At 32.2% G+C, this 13,155-nt stretch overlaps 1 protein-coding gene across 1 annotated transcript; it reads right to left on the bottom strand.

Moving 5' to 3' along the window:
- Positions 1 to 1,181: 1,181 nt before the first annotated feature.
- LOC25491643 (axial regulator YABBY 1) lies at positions 1,182 to 4,605 on the bottom strand. Its single transcript, XM_013599631.3, has 7 exons — positions 4,185 to 4,605; positions 3,918 to 4,070; positions 3,520 to 3,649; positions 2,554 to 2,602; positions 1,824 to 1,899; positions 1,556 to 1,630; positions 1,182 to 1,418 (listed from the first exon to the last, which is right to left on the bottom strand). The coding sequence occupies exons 1-7, from the start codon at positions 4,296 to 4,298 to the stop codon at positions 1,350 to 1,352; spliced, it is 666 nt and encodes a 221-aa protein (XP_013455085.1). The 5' UTR covers positions 4,299 to 4,605; the 3' UTR covers positions 1,182 to 1,349.
- Between the last annotated feature and the right edge of the window lie 8,550 nt (positions 4,606 to 13,155).

The following is a 13,155-nucleotide window of genomic DNA, read 5'->3' as shown; positions in this document are numbered from 1 at the left end:
GTAAATGACAGCAGTTTTAGGACTGCAAGGCAGTTGCTATGGGCTGCTTCATTCCCATCAAAGCTGAATATTTTTGGATGGATTGTTTTATGGGTGGGTTCCAACTTATAATCAATTGTGGCAAAGAGGTGTAATTTGAGGGGCCTCATCATTAATGTTGTCTATTGTATTTTCAAGAAGTGGAAACTTATAATCAATTGGTTTTCATTTGTCCAAATTCTTTAGCAATATGGCACTCTATTTTTAAATGACTGGATTGAATGGTGTGGAGTATTTGGTTTCATAAAAACAACATTTTATTTAATTAGAAGGTAGCAAACTTGTTGGAGGCAAGGTTGTCAAAATCGGGATTTTGCTTCAGGTCGAAAGAGAGAGCAAAATTGACAATTGTAAAATCGCAACCAAAATCGAAGGATCTTACTCAACTACTTTTGTAGAATAAATTGTAAAATCGCAATCAAAATCGATGAATTTTACCAACAAAAAAATACTAAATATATATTATAAATGGTATATAGTCATAAACGACTTGGTTTATAAGAAATCGTAAAATCGCAATCAAAATCGATGAATTTTGCCTATTTTGGGATTCTATTATGAATTTGAGTCGTTGATGGTGAAGAAATTCACAAAATCCTGGATTTTAGGATTTAAGTCGGGATTTTGACATCAATGGTTGGTGGTGTGTTAGATATCGTAAAAAGAATGTCTTGGTCTTTGTTTATTTATAGTAAAGGTAGACTTATAAATTTTATTTTATTTTTTGGCTTTTACACCGGTTTCCGACCCACCAAAGGTGGACGACTAATCCGGCTCATGCGTAGAGCCATGCGCACTGCCCAAGTGTTGTTCCCCCTAGGAATCGAACCCGGTATTCCCCGGATACGTCCTTAGAAGGAGCTCCTTGCCGCTAGAGCCCAAACAACTTGGTTAGACTTATAAATTTTGTCTCCATAGATTGGTAGAATATTTATTCATCAATCTTCTCTTCAAAATGTTTGGGAATCATTATTTGTAATGAATTTTGATTTTGAGTTGCTCCTGTACTCGCTTTAATTCATTTTTCTTATATAAAAAATAAGCAATTCATTCTTTGGACCAGTTAAATATAAAAGAAAACATACCATCTTGATTTTCAGAAGAATTTATAATCTTAATAAGATTCTTCATAGTCGCTCCTCTCCCACCATTCATTATACCATAAACTAACAACTTGTAAGGCTAAAAAGTACTAATACAAGTTCATAACATTAATATGCATAAGACAAAGTCTTAATACAGTATATTACTTAATTAGAGACAATAGTATGACACATTAAAGCCCTACACAATAAAACAAGCACACTTTTTTAGTAGGGAGAGACACCTACATTTGCTTGTGTGAAAAACCCATCTTTCATAAGCACGTCCTCTGAATCCTACACAGTGAAAGAATTTTAGGTATTAGAAACCCTAGAAATAAGAGTTATGCTTTATCATTTAATGTGCTGCCAAAAGAAAGAAAAAAAATGAAAAAAAAAGGTAATAGTGTAGCTAGCTAGGGTTTTCAAAGTACCTGACGAACATTAGCTTTCTTCACGGGTTGATGATCAGGCATAAGTCCGAAATGAATGTGTGGAAAGTGGGCCCACTGAAAGAAAATAAATGGACCCCACACATGAGAAAAGTCTTAACTTTAATACACCGATGCAATAAAAATGTGTACTGCTACTTGATTAAACCCAATAAAAATTTAAAATTATATAGTTAGTAAAAATTGAAAATAATCTAAAATGGGAAAATGTTCCTAAGAGAGTAAGATTCAGAATTTCATTGGATCTCACATTCTTTGCAGCTGCACTAAAAGCCTCTCTGTGGCTTATATCAGGATTCCCAGCTTTGATACGTTGGATCTCATCTCTGAAAATCAAATCATATTTTGTCAAGGTTATTCTTCATATATAATCATATACAACAACAAAAAATATTATCTAGCAAAAGTCACCACCAAAGTTAAATGAATTATCAACAAAAATTTGAAACTAAGAAAAATAAATTCATAAGTGGTTCCGTATTAAAAAAATGTTTAGTCTAAAAATATGAACTTTAAAAAATGTTCAAAGGTGATCCATAACATTTTTAGTAAAAAAATAATTAAATTTTATAATAATAAAAAATAAGAACTAGTGTTATATTTTTCCCAAACACAACTGGTATACTAAAACTTATATAACTAGATATGATTAAATATTAATGAAAAATATTTCACCAAAAATAAAAGAAATTGTTTATGTAAAAATATGACATGTAATGTTTATGTATTAATATGTTGTACTCCTTTGTCAAAAAAAAAATGTTGTTCTCTTGATAAATTCTTTAAATATTAGGGTTTTTTTTTTTTTTTTGTGGTGGCCGAAATTTAAACCTCAGACCTTCTTCTGTATATTATGTATTGTCCCTAACTAAACTCGCGAGGACAAATATTAAGGTATCTAAACAAGTTATTTTCTAGAGTTAGTAGAAAACAATGAATTAATACCATAAATAACTTAAAATGAATGTTATTAAACTTACTTGATGAAGCGGTTGTAGGCAGATGGAACTCTCTGTCTCTTCTCCGGAGCTGGACAAGCAAACAGACAGGAACATTAAATAAACATATTGCCTAATCAGAACTCTCTTCTTTCTCTCTCTATCAACCATTTTTCTCTCTCTATATTTCTATCATTACCTCATCATTATCATTTTTCTCTAACAATCACTCTCCAATGGATTCAGCTCTATTTTTCCGGGGGAAGACTTCTGTCTCACTCAATGTTTGCATGCAAGGAGACATGCATAGACACATAGAGTAAAAAAAAAAAAAAGACCTAAAAAAATTTAAATAGATTTCTTCTCTTTTTTATTTTTCCTTTTGTAAATATTTTGAAGTAAAAAAAAAATGATCTTCATTTTTTAGCCCTAGATTTAGTATAGAGTTTCTCCAAATTTTTTGCTAAACAAAATGTTGGAAATTAGGGTTTCTCCAATTTGAAAATAATATTGGACTATAGTATATTTTTTTTATAATTAATTTGGAACTTTAATAAGAAGTTTACATTAATTCATGTAAGATGAAAAAAGCAATGCATGAGATAAATGTGCTAAAGATTGATCTTTCTTTGCCACTTTGAAGTACATTCAAGAAACATAAAACACTGTTTTATATTTTCAAGTGAGTTTTGATAGGGATGGAACCTTTTCTTCCTTCTCTTTTTTGCTTTTCTTCATTAATTGGTCGAGTAGCACAACTATGAACTCAAAAGAAGTGTAAAATGTACAGAAGGGTTTCAGGTTGTTTTCTTTTGCTTTTCCTACCTTTCCCATGATAGCATCAAAAGAATCTTAAAAAAAATTAAATTAAAATTAAAATTAAAAACATATAGCATACATGAAAATGGTGAAGAAGGTCTTTGTATTATTGTAATTATCATTTGAAAATCATGAGAATTTTTCAACACAAAGTAAAATGTTAAGAGAGTTAGATATATAATTTCTCACGTCTATTAGCAGGTGGAGGTTTAGGGATTTCTTCATGATGCCCTCCTCTCATTGTGTTCATCATCAAATCATTTGGATTTGGAAGCTGATTCATCATCATGTTTGTTGAAGGTGCATTTCGAATCTCCTCCTGAATAATTAGTTAAACTCAATTTCTCATAATCAAAAAACCATTTCCAATTCCAACTCAAAAGATAGTTGTACATATACCTAATTTCCATAATACAAAACAACCACAAGCACAACAAAAATTAACATTACTCTATGAGAAAACCTAGATAATTTTATAAATTGATACAAAAACTATAAAGCCAAATAATGCATTAAATTTACAAATCTTCAAGCACAGCATCATATATATATTTGCTTGTATAAAAATCACACAAACACACACATACCATAAGAGTTTGAGGGTTGAAGTAAGTGTGTCCAAGGTGAAGCTGATTAGGAGCAGGAAGGAGCAAAGCACGCATGTTAACTGAGAGAAGGTTGGTGCAATGACCACATCTCACTGTCACAGTCTTGAACAAACTTGTGCAAGGAACACTCACCTGAGAAAAACAAAAAAAACAAAAAAATCTATAATTAGTATCTTAATTCTTAATTAAAAGGGTCATAAAAAGACATGTTTTATAAAGAGAAAGTGTGATGAGATAAGATAATACCGCGAGAACAGTGTCGCAGAAATTGCAATGGACATAACAAAGCTGGTCCGAAGGAGAGAGTTGTTGCTGTTGTTGCTGGTCCGGTGAAAAGGAAGTGGATGATGAAGAGGACATGTTTTTTCTTTCTTTCTCTTTTTGTTGATTCTTTACTTTCTCCTTTTCTGAATTCTTGATTTTTTGATTTGATTGATGGGATTGACTGATCAGTGAAGTTTCTTGGGTGTGTGATATGATAGATAGATAGATATAAACTTCCTATGGATCTGATCCTCTTGATTGTTAAGTTACTGTATAGGAAGAGGAGATAAATATGAAAGAAAGGGAAATGAGAGACAGATCGATGCTACTTAAGTATTAAAGGATTGAATTGACCTAGAAAGTCTTTTCTCTCTATCTCCCTTTGTTGATATTTTATTTATTATTTTGATAGACAAGAATTATTATTAAGATTGTTATGAACATTCTCTTTCTTACGTTGTTTCTAACGTGTATTTTTTATAGAGCAAAGCTTATGTCGATTATATACTTTTAAAATGGTGGTGAAACACACATGATTATCGCTTAATAAAATGATGAATGCTAGAAAAAATGTTAGCTTTCAAACATCCTAAAGGATATGAACACGTGTCAAAATAATGATGGTCCAAATTTATACCTTCTCTACTTATAAATCAACCCTAAGAAAGCGTCCTAATTTGTGCTAAAATTAAGGATTTGAACACCTATCAGAATAATGATAGTTCAAATTTCTACAATATATTTTTTTTTTACGGGCAAAAAAAGAGAGAACACTAGAGATCTCACAAGCCGGGAATAGACACAATACAATACGCAAAACTCCCCAAAACCAGAGAGATGCCACCACAAACAAAGAAACAAAATCTACACAAAGAATGGAGGAAGCAACAAAATCAACAACCAACGAATTGGCAACCCAAACGAACAACGACAAGGAGAAGAGAAGAGATTGAACTTGCACCAACAAAAAAAGGTCAGAGATTTTGGAACCACTCAAACCCCGCACACATGTCGAATATATCTCTGACTCCCAAACACGACATTATTGGCTCCATCAAATAATTGGTTCTACTACCCACTCAAAGATGGACCGACGATGACTAGGGTATCTATCGAAGATCCATTTCCACGAGAGGAATTGAATCCTATCCACTAGAAGCTTAATCTCAACTTACTTGCCGCAAAAATATTATTGTTACGGGCCTTCCAAAGGGTCCACACACTCGAATGTCAGAACAATATATTGTAGTTTTTTTTAGGGGTTTTGGTGTGACTAGAGGGAGATAAGAGTTTGGATCTTGTTTTGATGACCATTCTCGATGGAGTTAATGATTTGGCACAAGTTTGGTTTATGTTGTTGTGAGGAGGTTAGGTTGTGTATTTGGTGTTGGTGGTTAGTTTTTTTGTATTGGTTTTTGGTGGCAGCCCTAGGTTGGGGTGGTGTCTTTATGAGTGTTTTTGTTGTCCGAGGTGTATGGGTTTTCTTTTAGGTCTTCCACCTATATATGTAACCCTTTATTTGTTATTTTTATGTCATGGATGTCTCTGCTTATCTTGTGCAAGAACTTGGTGCTTACTATCTAAGAGGTTGGGATCTGGGAGTAATAGGTTTGTTAGTTTGGGGGGCGGGGGGGGCGTTTGTGTTGATTAACTTAGTGATAAATTTGATTCCCATCTTTTACCTTTTATTTCTAAAATTAGCTATTAAGTTTGGAAGATAATTGTTAGGCTTGAGGGACATCTTCTTTAAGGAGGATTGAATGGGTGCTAATAAGATTCCTTAGGTCCGTTGGACACATGTGTATAGGCCTAAATCGAAGGAAGGTTAGGGAATAAAAGACTTATCTTTAGTTAACCAAACTATATTAGGTGAGTGGTGGTGAAGACTCTTATCCAGTGGTGCAGGCCTAAATCGAAGGACACATGTACTGTCTATGTGTCGGTCATGTGGGGTTCTGACGAACGCCTCTGCTTGGTTAAAGGAGGTTTTTGTTCTTCATCCAGGTTTCGAGGGTTCTACATAATTGTTTTCAGCGGATGTGTTTTGGATTTTGAGAGATGGGGCATCTACCTCCTTTTGGGAAGATACGTGGTTGAGAGATGTTCCCTTGATAGAGTGGTTCCCGAGGCTTTTTATGGTGCCATCCCAACAATCCTGCTCTGTCAAGTCAATTGGCTCAAGGGTTGATGGTAGATGGGTGTGGGATGGGAGGTAGCGGCAGGGTTTTTTTTATGTTTCACCTATGTATGAGTACCTTTCATAGATTCTTTTATGAGTGTGTGGTAAAGTGGTCATTTTGTCTAGAATCCTATCGTTAGTCGAGAAAAGTTGGGCTTCATCCAAAGTTCAACTGTTCTCTTATCAACTTCTCCTCAATAGGATTCCAACTAGGGTGAACCTTCTGCGGCGTAAAGTCCTTAGAGATCGGATGGAGATTTTGTGCCCTTTGTCCGGGGAGGAGCCAGAATCTGTCAGCCACCTTTATTTTACCTGTAGGACCACGTCTAGGGTTTGTTATTTGATTTTATGATGGTTAGGTTGGGAGTTTCTTCTTCCGATGGCGGTTGGATGTCTTTTTTAGAGTTATTTTGTGGTGTTTGGTAGAGTGAATTTTAGGAGATGTTTTTTTGTTAATCTTGCATTCGGTAGTGATTTCTATCTGGTCTCCTCGTAATAATGTAATGTTTTCTCGAAGGACATTAGATATCAAGCAATTGGTTGATAAAATTCAACATATTCCTTCGTAGTTTTTTTTTAGAGGCATCCTGGTCATCTCTATACTCATTATGAATGGGCCGCCGAGCCAATTCTCTATTGGTTTTGATAGTGGTTGTCTAGGGGCTGATTGGGTGCTTTTGAGAAGGGTATGGGGTTTGTTTCCTTAATTTAAGAGTTTTTTTTTCTTGTGGTAGTCGGCCTGGTTCATCTCGACTTAGGGCTAGCCATCTAATATAAAGGGGGATTTCAATTTGTTTTTCTCCTTTTCTTGGTTTTTTTTGGTGTGTTGGATGTTGGGTGTTTTACCTATAGCTGTTGTGTTTAGAGTGGCGGTCTTTAATATGTTTTTTTAGGGTGTTTTAAGGCGCCATTAGTGCGCTGATCCCTTTGTATTTATTTTTTTGGATTGTTGCTATTAAAAAAAGATAAATATTTACCAATAAAATATAAAATAATAAATTATAATTAAGAGAGTTAAAATATAAAATAATAAATTATGATTAAGAGAGTTATAATGCTTAAGAAATAAACAAAATGTGATATTGTAGGATAATATAAAGAAATTTTGTAGACGACTTAAACCTTAATCTCATTGGTCCTCGATGAAATTGACCAATTAACAAATAAGGTGTTTTAATCTAGGTCAAATGCATCTAAAGGTCCTTTAAATTTTTTCGTTTTTTCCAAAGTGGTCCTTTAAGCTTCAAAAGTCCCAAACAAGTCCTTTAAGTTTCAAAAGTCTCAAACAAGTCCTTTTAGTTTTTGAATCGTTTCAATCAAGTCCTTTTAGAGGATGATGGTGATGATTCAGATGATAGCAACAAAAAGCATTATCCACCATTTGTCATGCCTAAAAAGATGACTAATTTTAAGTGGGTGTTAGGAGCCAGATTTGATACCAAAGATGAGTTCAAAGAAGCAATTATCAACTATGCTATCTAGAATAGGACTTGTTTGAAACGATTCAAAAACTAAAAGGACTTGTTTGGGACTTTTGAAACTTAAAGGACCACTTTAGAAAAAAAATGAAAAACTTAAAGGACCTTTAAATGCATTTGACCTTTAATCTATCATTTATTTATGATATCATGATACTTATTTGTTTAATATAATCTACTTCTTTTACTTCTTAATGCAATTCATACTTTTACTTCTTAATGTTAATTTTTATTATAATACATATTATATTTGTTATTTATTTTCTTTTTAAAATTATATGATGATGCTATTTAATCTATAAAATATTATTTGACATAACATAAATATATATTAAGTTTTATTTGTGAAAAAACCAATGAATTTTTTTTGGACAAGAAAAAACCAATGAATTTAATCCAATACAAACAAAATTTAAAGAAAGAATTTGTTGATGGAATCATTCTAACAGAAGAAAATCACATTCCATTTAAATATTTAGATAAAATAACTTTTTAACTTAAAAACCAACCCAAACCAACAACACTCCCTAATTAATAACCTATAGTACATACATCTACTTACTATAATAAGTGTATCATTAGCCTTTATGAAAAAATGAAGTGTCATAATCAAGTTACATCAATCAACCGGGGTCCGAGAAAACATTTTCTTACAACATAACTAATTCTATAAATATTGATGTGATTGTTTATTTCTAACAAAGTAGTAATTGTTTTGACCTTCAAAGTTCATTTCACTTTTGTCCTCCAAATTAGTTCATTTCACTTGATTCAGTATATCATATCTTGCCAAGATAGAACTACTTTCATATTTGAAAATTATTGCTGTGAAATTTTTAACTTTGTCAAAGATATAGGAATAAGAAAAATACTACAAGAAAGAAAACCTATACCTAGCTAGAAATGAATGGTCGGCATTCCCAATGGATATGTTTGTGTAATAGAGAGAGATGGAGAGAGAGTAAGAGAGAGAGAGAGAGAGCAGAGGCGGCAGAGGTGGGGGAACGTAGAGAGAAAGGGACGTGTGCATGGGAGTGATTAGCTTTGCCTCATTCACCTGTTGTTTTCAAAGTTAAGAAGGTTTACAGAGTGTCCTCGATTTTCTACAATTCCATTTCATAATAACAAATATTCATATTTACTATAGCTTTATAATAATATTAATGATGCATGTTGTTAAAGAATTCCACGTCGAACAATTGATAGGAATATGTGTTTATAAGTGGAGACAATTTCAATCTTAAAGGTCGATTTTGTGGAGTTGATATCTATCCTATGGGAGACAGAAAAGTCTCAAGGCTAGGTGTGAGATTGTTAGTAGGTACATTTTACACTAAACAATCTCACAAAATTCATTACTCACAACAATCCATTAAAATCCGTAGAGTTTTGAATACTAGTAGACAATTTTTAAGTTATGCAAAATCTCAATTGAATACCACTGGATTTCATTGGACTCATTAAAAAATCTTGAAAATCCTAATTGAATACCACAAGAATGTTTTACATTCCTTAAAAATCTTAATTGGAATACCACAAGATTTTTATAAAACAAAAAAGTCTTTTAAAATCCTTTGAAATCTAATCCAATACACCCCCCTAATCTTGAAGATATCGTGATGTTACTTTTCTCGATATATAGCACTGCTGATCGAACAAATGTTGATCAGAATATGTGTCTATAAGTAGAGGTAATCCTCATCTCAAAAGCCGATTTTATTGGTTTGTGTTAGACCCCAATATCTGTCAACACATGTGTCTACCAAATCAAATCTTTGTTCTTTGTAAAGAAAAAATAAACTCTTTTCTCAACTTGTGTTTAAAATGAAACTAGGCGGGCCAGTACTACAATCAAGATGTTATGTTTAGAGCCATCTTGTTTTCTAACCCTTTCTGAGTTCAATACCACTGACCCACCATACTTCTGTCATCAATTTTTTCTCTTTTCCTTTTATTTTTTTAATAATTTTTTATTACAGTAATCAATTGAATCATGCATACAGTAACAGTACTACCTGATCGTCTTTATTTTGAATTATTACTGTTCATTTTGATTCTTTTATTTGTATTTTTCTATGGATCCAATCCTAGCATTTTCTTATCTTTGTCTATGAACTAGCTAACATATAACTTGTTAGCATTTGAGGGGTATCAAACGGGAATCTAGTGGAAGAGAGGAGAAAAATCCGGTAGACAATGATTGAGAAATGATTTTTTTTTTTTTTTTTTTCATTTCTTATTTCTATTAAGTTAAATTCTAAAAATGTAGCATTGATCCTTTAAAAATAAAATGTAGCATTGAGTTTAGCATGTACGTAGATACTTTAGTAAAATTTATTAGCCTCAAGAATTTAACTTAATGATATTATTTGTTGCTTTTGATTTAACTCTTTTTTTTTTACCTATATTTTTTACTTTTAAATTTATTGTTCAAATCACTTTTATATGAGTCCATTCTACATCCATTTTTACACAAAAGTTTTTACATCACTCAAAATAAACTAAGTCATATTTGTAACCCAAAAAAACTAAGTCATACATATTTTAGAAGAGGCATATGCTCACATATTCTTCAATTTTTATGATGGCAAAATTGTTGGAACGTGTGGAAATCGAAAGATTGAAAGATTAAACATCACGTCTCACATCAGATAAATACGCTTTGAACATTTCTCCCTTATCTTACGAAATTATTCGTTGTTAAAAAAAACTCTCGCATCAGATATAGCAAATGTTGTGTCAATTGAAAAAAGTAGAATTTTTACATTTGCTAAATCACATACATTGATGATGTTTATATAGTGGAGGCGTACCTCAATGGGGTTTCCCTTGGGGTGCTCAGTAATACTTGAAAATGTTCAATTAATTTATACATTATTTGGAAAGTGCTTTTTTATTCCCAATGTTTTGGTGAAATATTTTGATACTCAATAAAAAATATTATGGTACTCAATCTAAAATATTTTAGTATTCAATCTGAGATATTTTGGTACTTGATCTAATACGTGAGTTACTTGTTTCACTACAAGAAAAAGCAAAATCAGAGAGGGAAATTAGTGACGGAAAAAATAAAATCTCTCAGAAATTCGTTGGTCGCAAAATTTAGTGACAGAATTAGAGAGGGATTTCATGTTTTCCCTCACTAAATTTCCGTCACTAATTTTTGTTTTTTTAGTAGTGTTTCCAAAAAATAATGGTGGTAACATCATATTATAGTGGTCACGGTACAACATTGGAGTAGTCATAATACCACAATTGAGCGGTTTTAGTGTTAAATTTCAGTGGTCTTTGTACAATATTAGAGGTATAATTCTAGGAAGAATCCTACAATGTAGTAGGACTCCGAGATAATTATGACTGAATTGTTTTATTATAGAGGTGGCATAGTTAAATAATAATCCGCTTGCAAAAAAAAATTGTCAATATGAAGAAACGTTTTAAGAGAGCCACATAATTGTTACTCAAACAAGAATAACTTCAATGGCCAATTTTACTTTATTTTTCACAAATAGATTTTGTAAATCCAAAATAGATTTTCGAAAATATATATCGGTTTATGCTGGAAAACCTCTAAGTTTCTCAATTGAGATATAAAACAAAATACAATTACTTAAAACTGATTACATCTTGTCATTACGTAATTTTTAATGGAATTTTCTGAAGAATTTTAAAGTTCACAACAAGTTTCAGCATGTTCAAGTGCAAAAAACAGGAAAAATTTAAGACCTGAAGCTAAAGCAAAAGCGTGTCACGATTTTTCTAAAACGTGACATGATTTCATGAGCCAAAAAAACATGCTCTCGACATTAGTAGAAACGTGTGACGATGGCAAAAACGTGACACAATTTTGAAAATGCTAATTCAGTTTGTTTGTTACACAAGTTAAAAACGTGTCACAATTTACTTAGCATGTGACACAGTTTGGGCGAATTTCTGAGCCTATTTAAGATAAAGACTATTATGAGAACGAGGGTTACGAATTGAGAAGAGGAAAGTGTGATTTTGATACCTAAAGACGGTTAGGAGGGCGATTTCTTCAACCTTCTATAAGTTAATGTTTGTTTTAATTCCTATATTGATTATGCTATTTGTAAACTCGTTTATGAGTAGCTAAATCTCTTAGAGATTAGGTCTGAGATGATTCTTTGTAACCCTAATTGAAACATGCTGCTGTGAAACTCTATCTATTGTAGATGACAATCAAGTTTTTATTCAATTCAATTGTTCTTAATGCTTTTTATATCCTAATCAAATATAAACATGATTTAGTGGGAATGAATGACTACTGACCATAGCTTTCAACTTAGATTTAATTGAATTGTTCAAATAAACATGGTTAGTCTAGGAATGGATAATCGTTTATTTGTGATATTAAGTTAACATTCTTAAAACCTTCAAAGAATATTAGACCACCTAAGAAATTAGGGGTTGTGATCGGAGAAGAGAGTCCTAAGTCAAGGGATTGATTAGGGCTATTTTGTTAACCATCGTGAAACTAGAGAGTCATTCATAAGAAATAGGTGCAGTATACTAAATAGGGGAACTTAGATGATTTGAAAGACCTGATCTCATCTCTCTCATATTTTCTAATCAAATCTTTACTTTCCGTTCTTTAAAATTTTATGCAATCAAACCAAATCTACTGCCTAGGGTAACCAAAATAACTTCTACACATCCTACGTAATAACGCTACTATTTTATTGAAGTTAACACACTCCTCGTAGATACGATATTTTCTTTACTACTTCGATAGTTTTTGGTACACTTCTCATATATCTATCAAAAACCATTCTTCCAAGTAATCTTTGCGTTGAGTTACTAAGCTAATGTTAAACAAATTAATGCACTTTGACATCTTACTCTTGCTTTATTCTACAATTTATTGGTTACCAAACATTCAACTATAGAGATTGATGTTTTGAATTTGATTGATCATCCTACTTATGTTTGGAACATCCTTTATTAACGAATTATTTATTGCTTATGCTCTCAAACCCGCTAACGTAAGTTAGCTATTTTAGAATAAATTTGTTGTTGACACATCACATAAGGCTGAAAAACACCATAAAAAGATCGAATGTCACAGCGGCAGTTAACTACCGATGCGCAAAGAACCGGCAGTAGTTAACTACTGATGTGATCCTGATACAAATTCAGGCATAACCAGCATTGCTTTCTCATCCATTATTACTCTCAAAATCTCCCTAAAAATCCCAACCAAATTTATTCAACAAAATCACAAGTAAGTAATCATAGTGCTATTAACATGCATTTTAGTTGTTATAATTGTTTTTCT

The sequence above is a fragment of the Medicago truncatula genome, chromosome 4 (genome assembly GCF_003473485.1).
Source record: "Medicago truncatula cultivar Jemalong A17 chromosome 4, MtrunA17r5.0-ANR, whole genome shotgun sequence".
NCBI lineage: Eukaryota > Viridiplantae > Streptophyta > Magnoliopsida > Fabales > Fabaceae > Medicago > Medicago truncatula.
This window is presented reverse-complemented; position numbering and strand designations above follow the sequence as displayed.

Excerpts from the sequence above, each read along its gene's own strand:
- LOC25491643 (XM_013599631.3), bottom strand. The coding sequence starts at position 4,298 with ATGTCCTCTTCATCATCCACTTCCTTTTCACCGGACCAGCAACAACAG. Across the intron at positions 1,900-2,553 it reads GCCTACAACCGCTTCATCAA|AGATGAGATCCAACGTATCA; the intron begins GTAAGTTTAATA and ends TTTGATTTTCAG. Across the intron at positions 1,419-1,555 it reads AGAAAGCTAATGTTCGTCAG|GATTCAGAGGACGTGCTTAT; the intron begins GTACTTTGAAAA and ends TTCACTGTGTAG.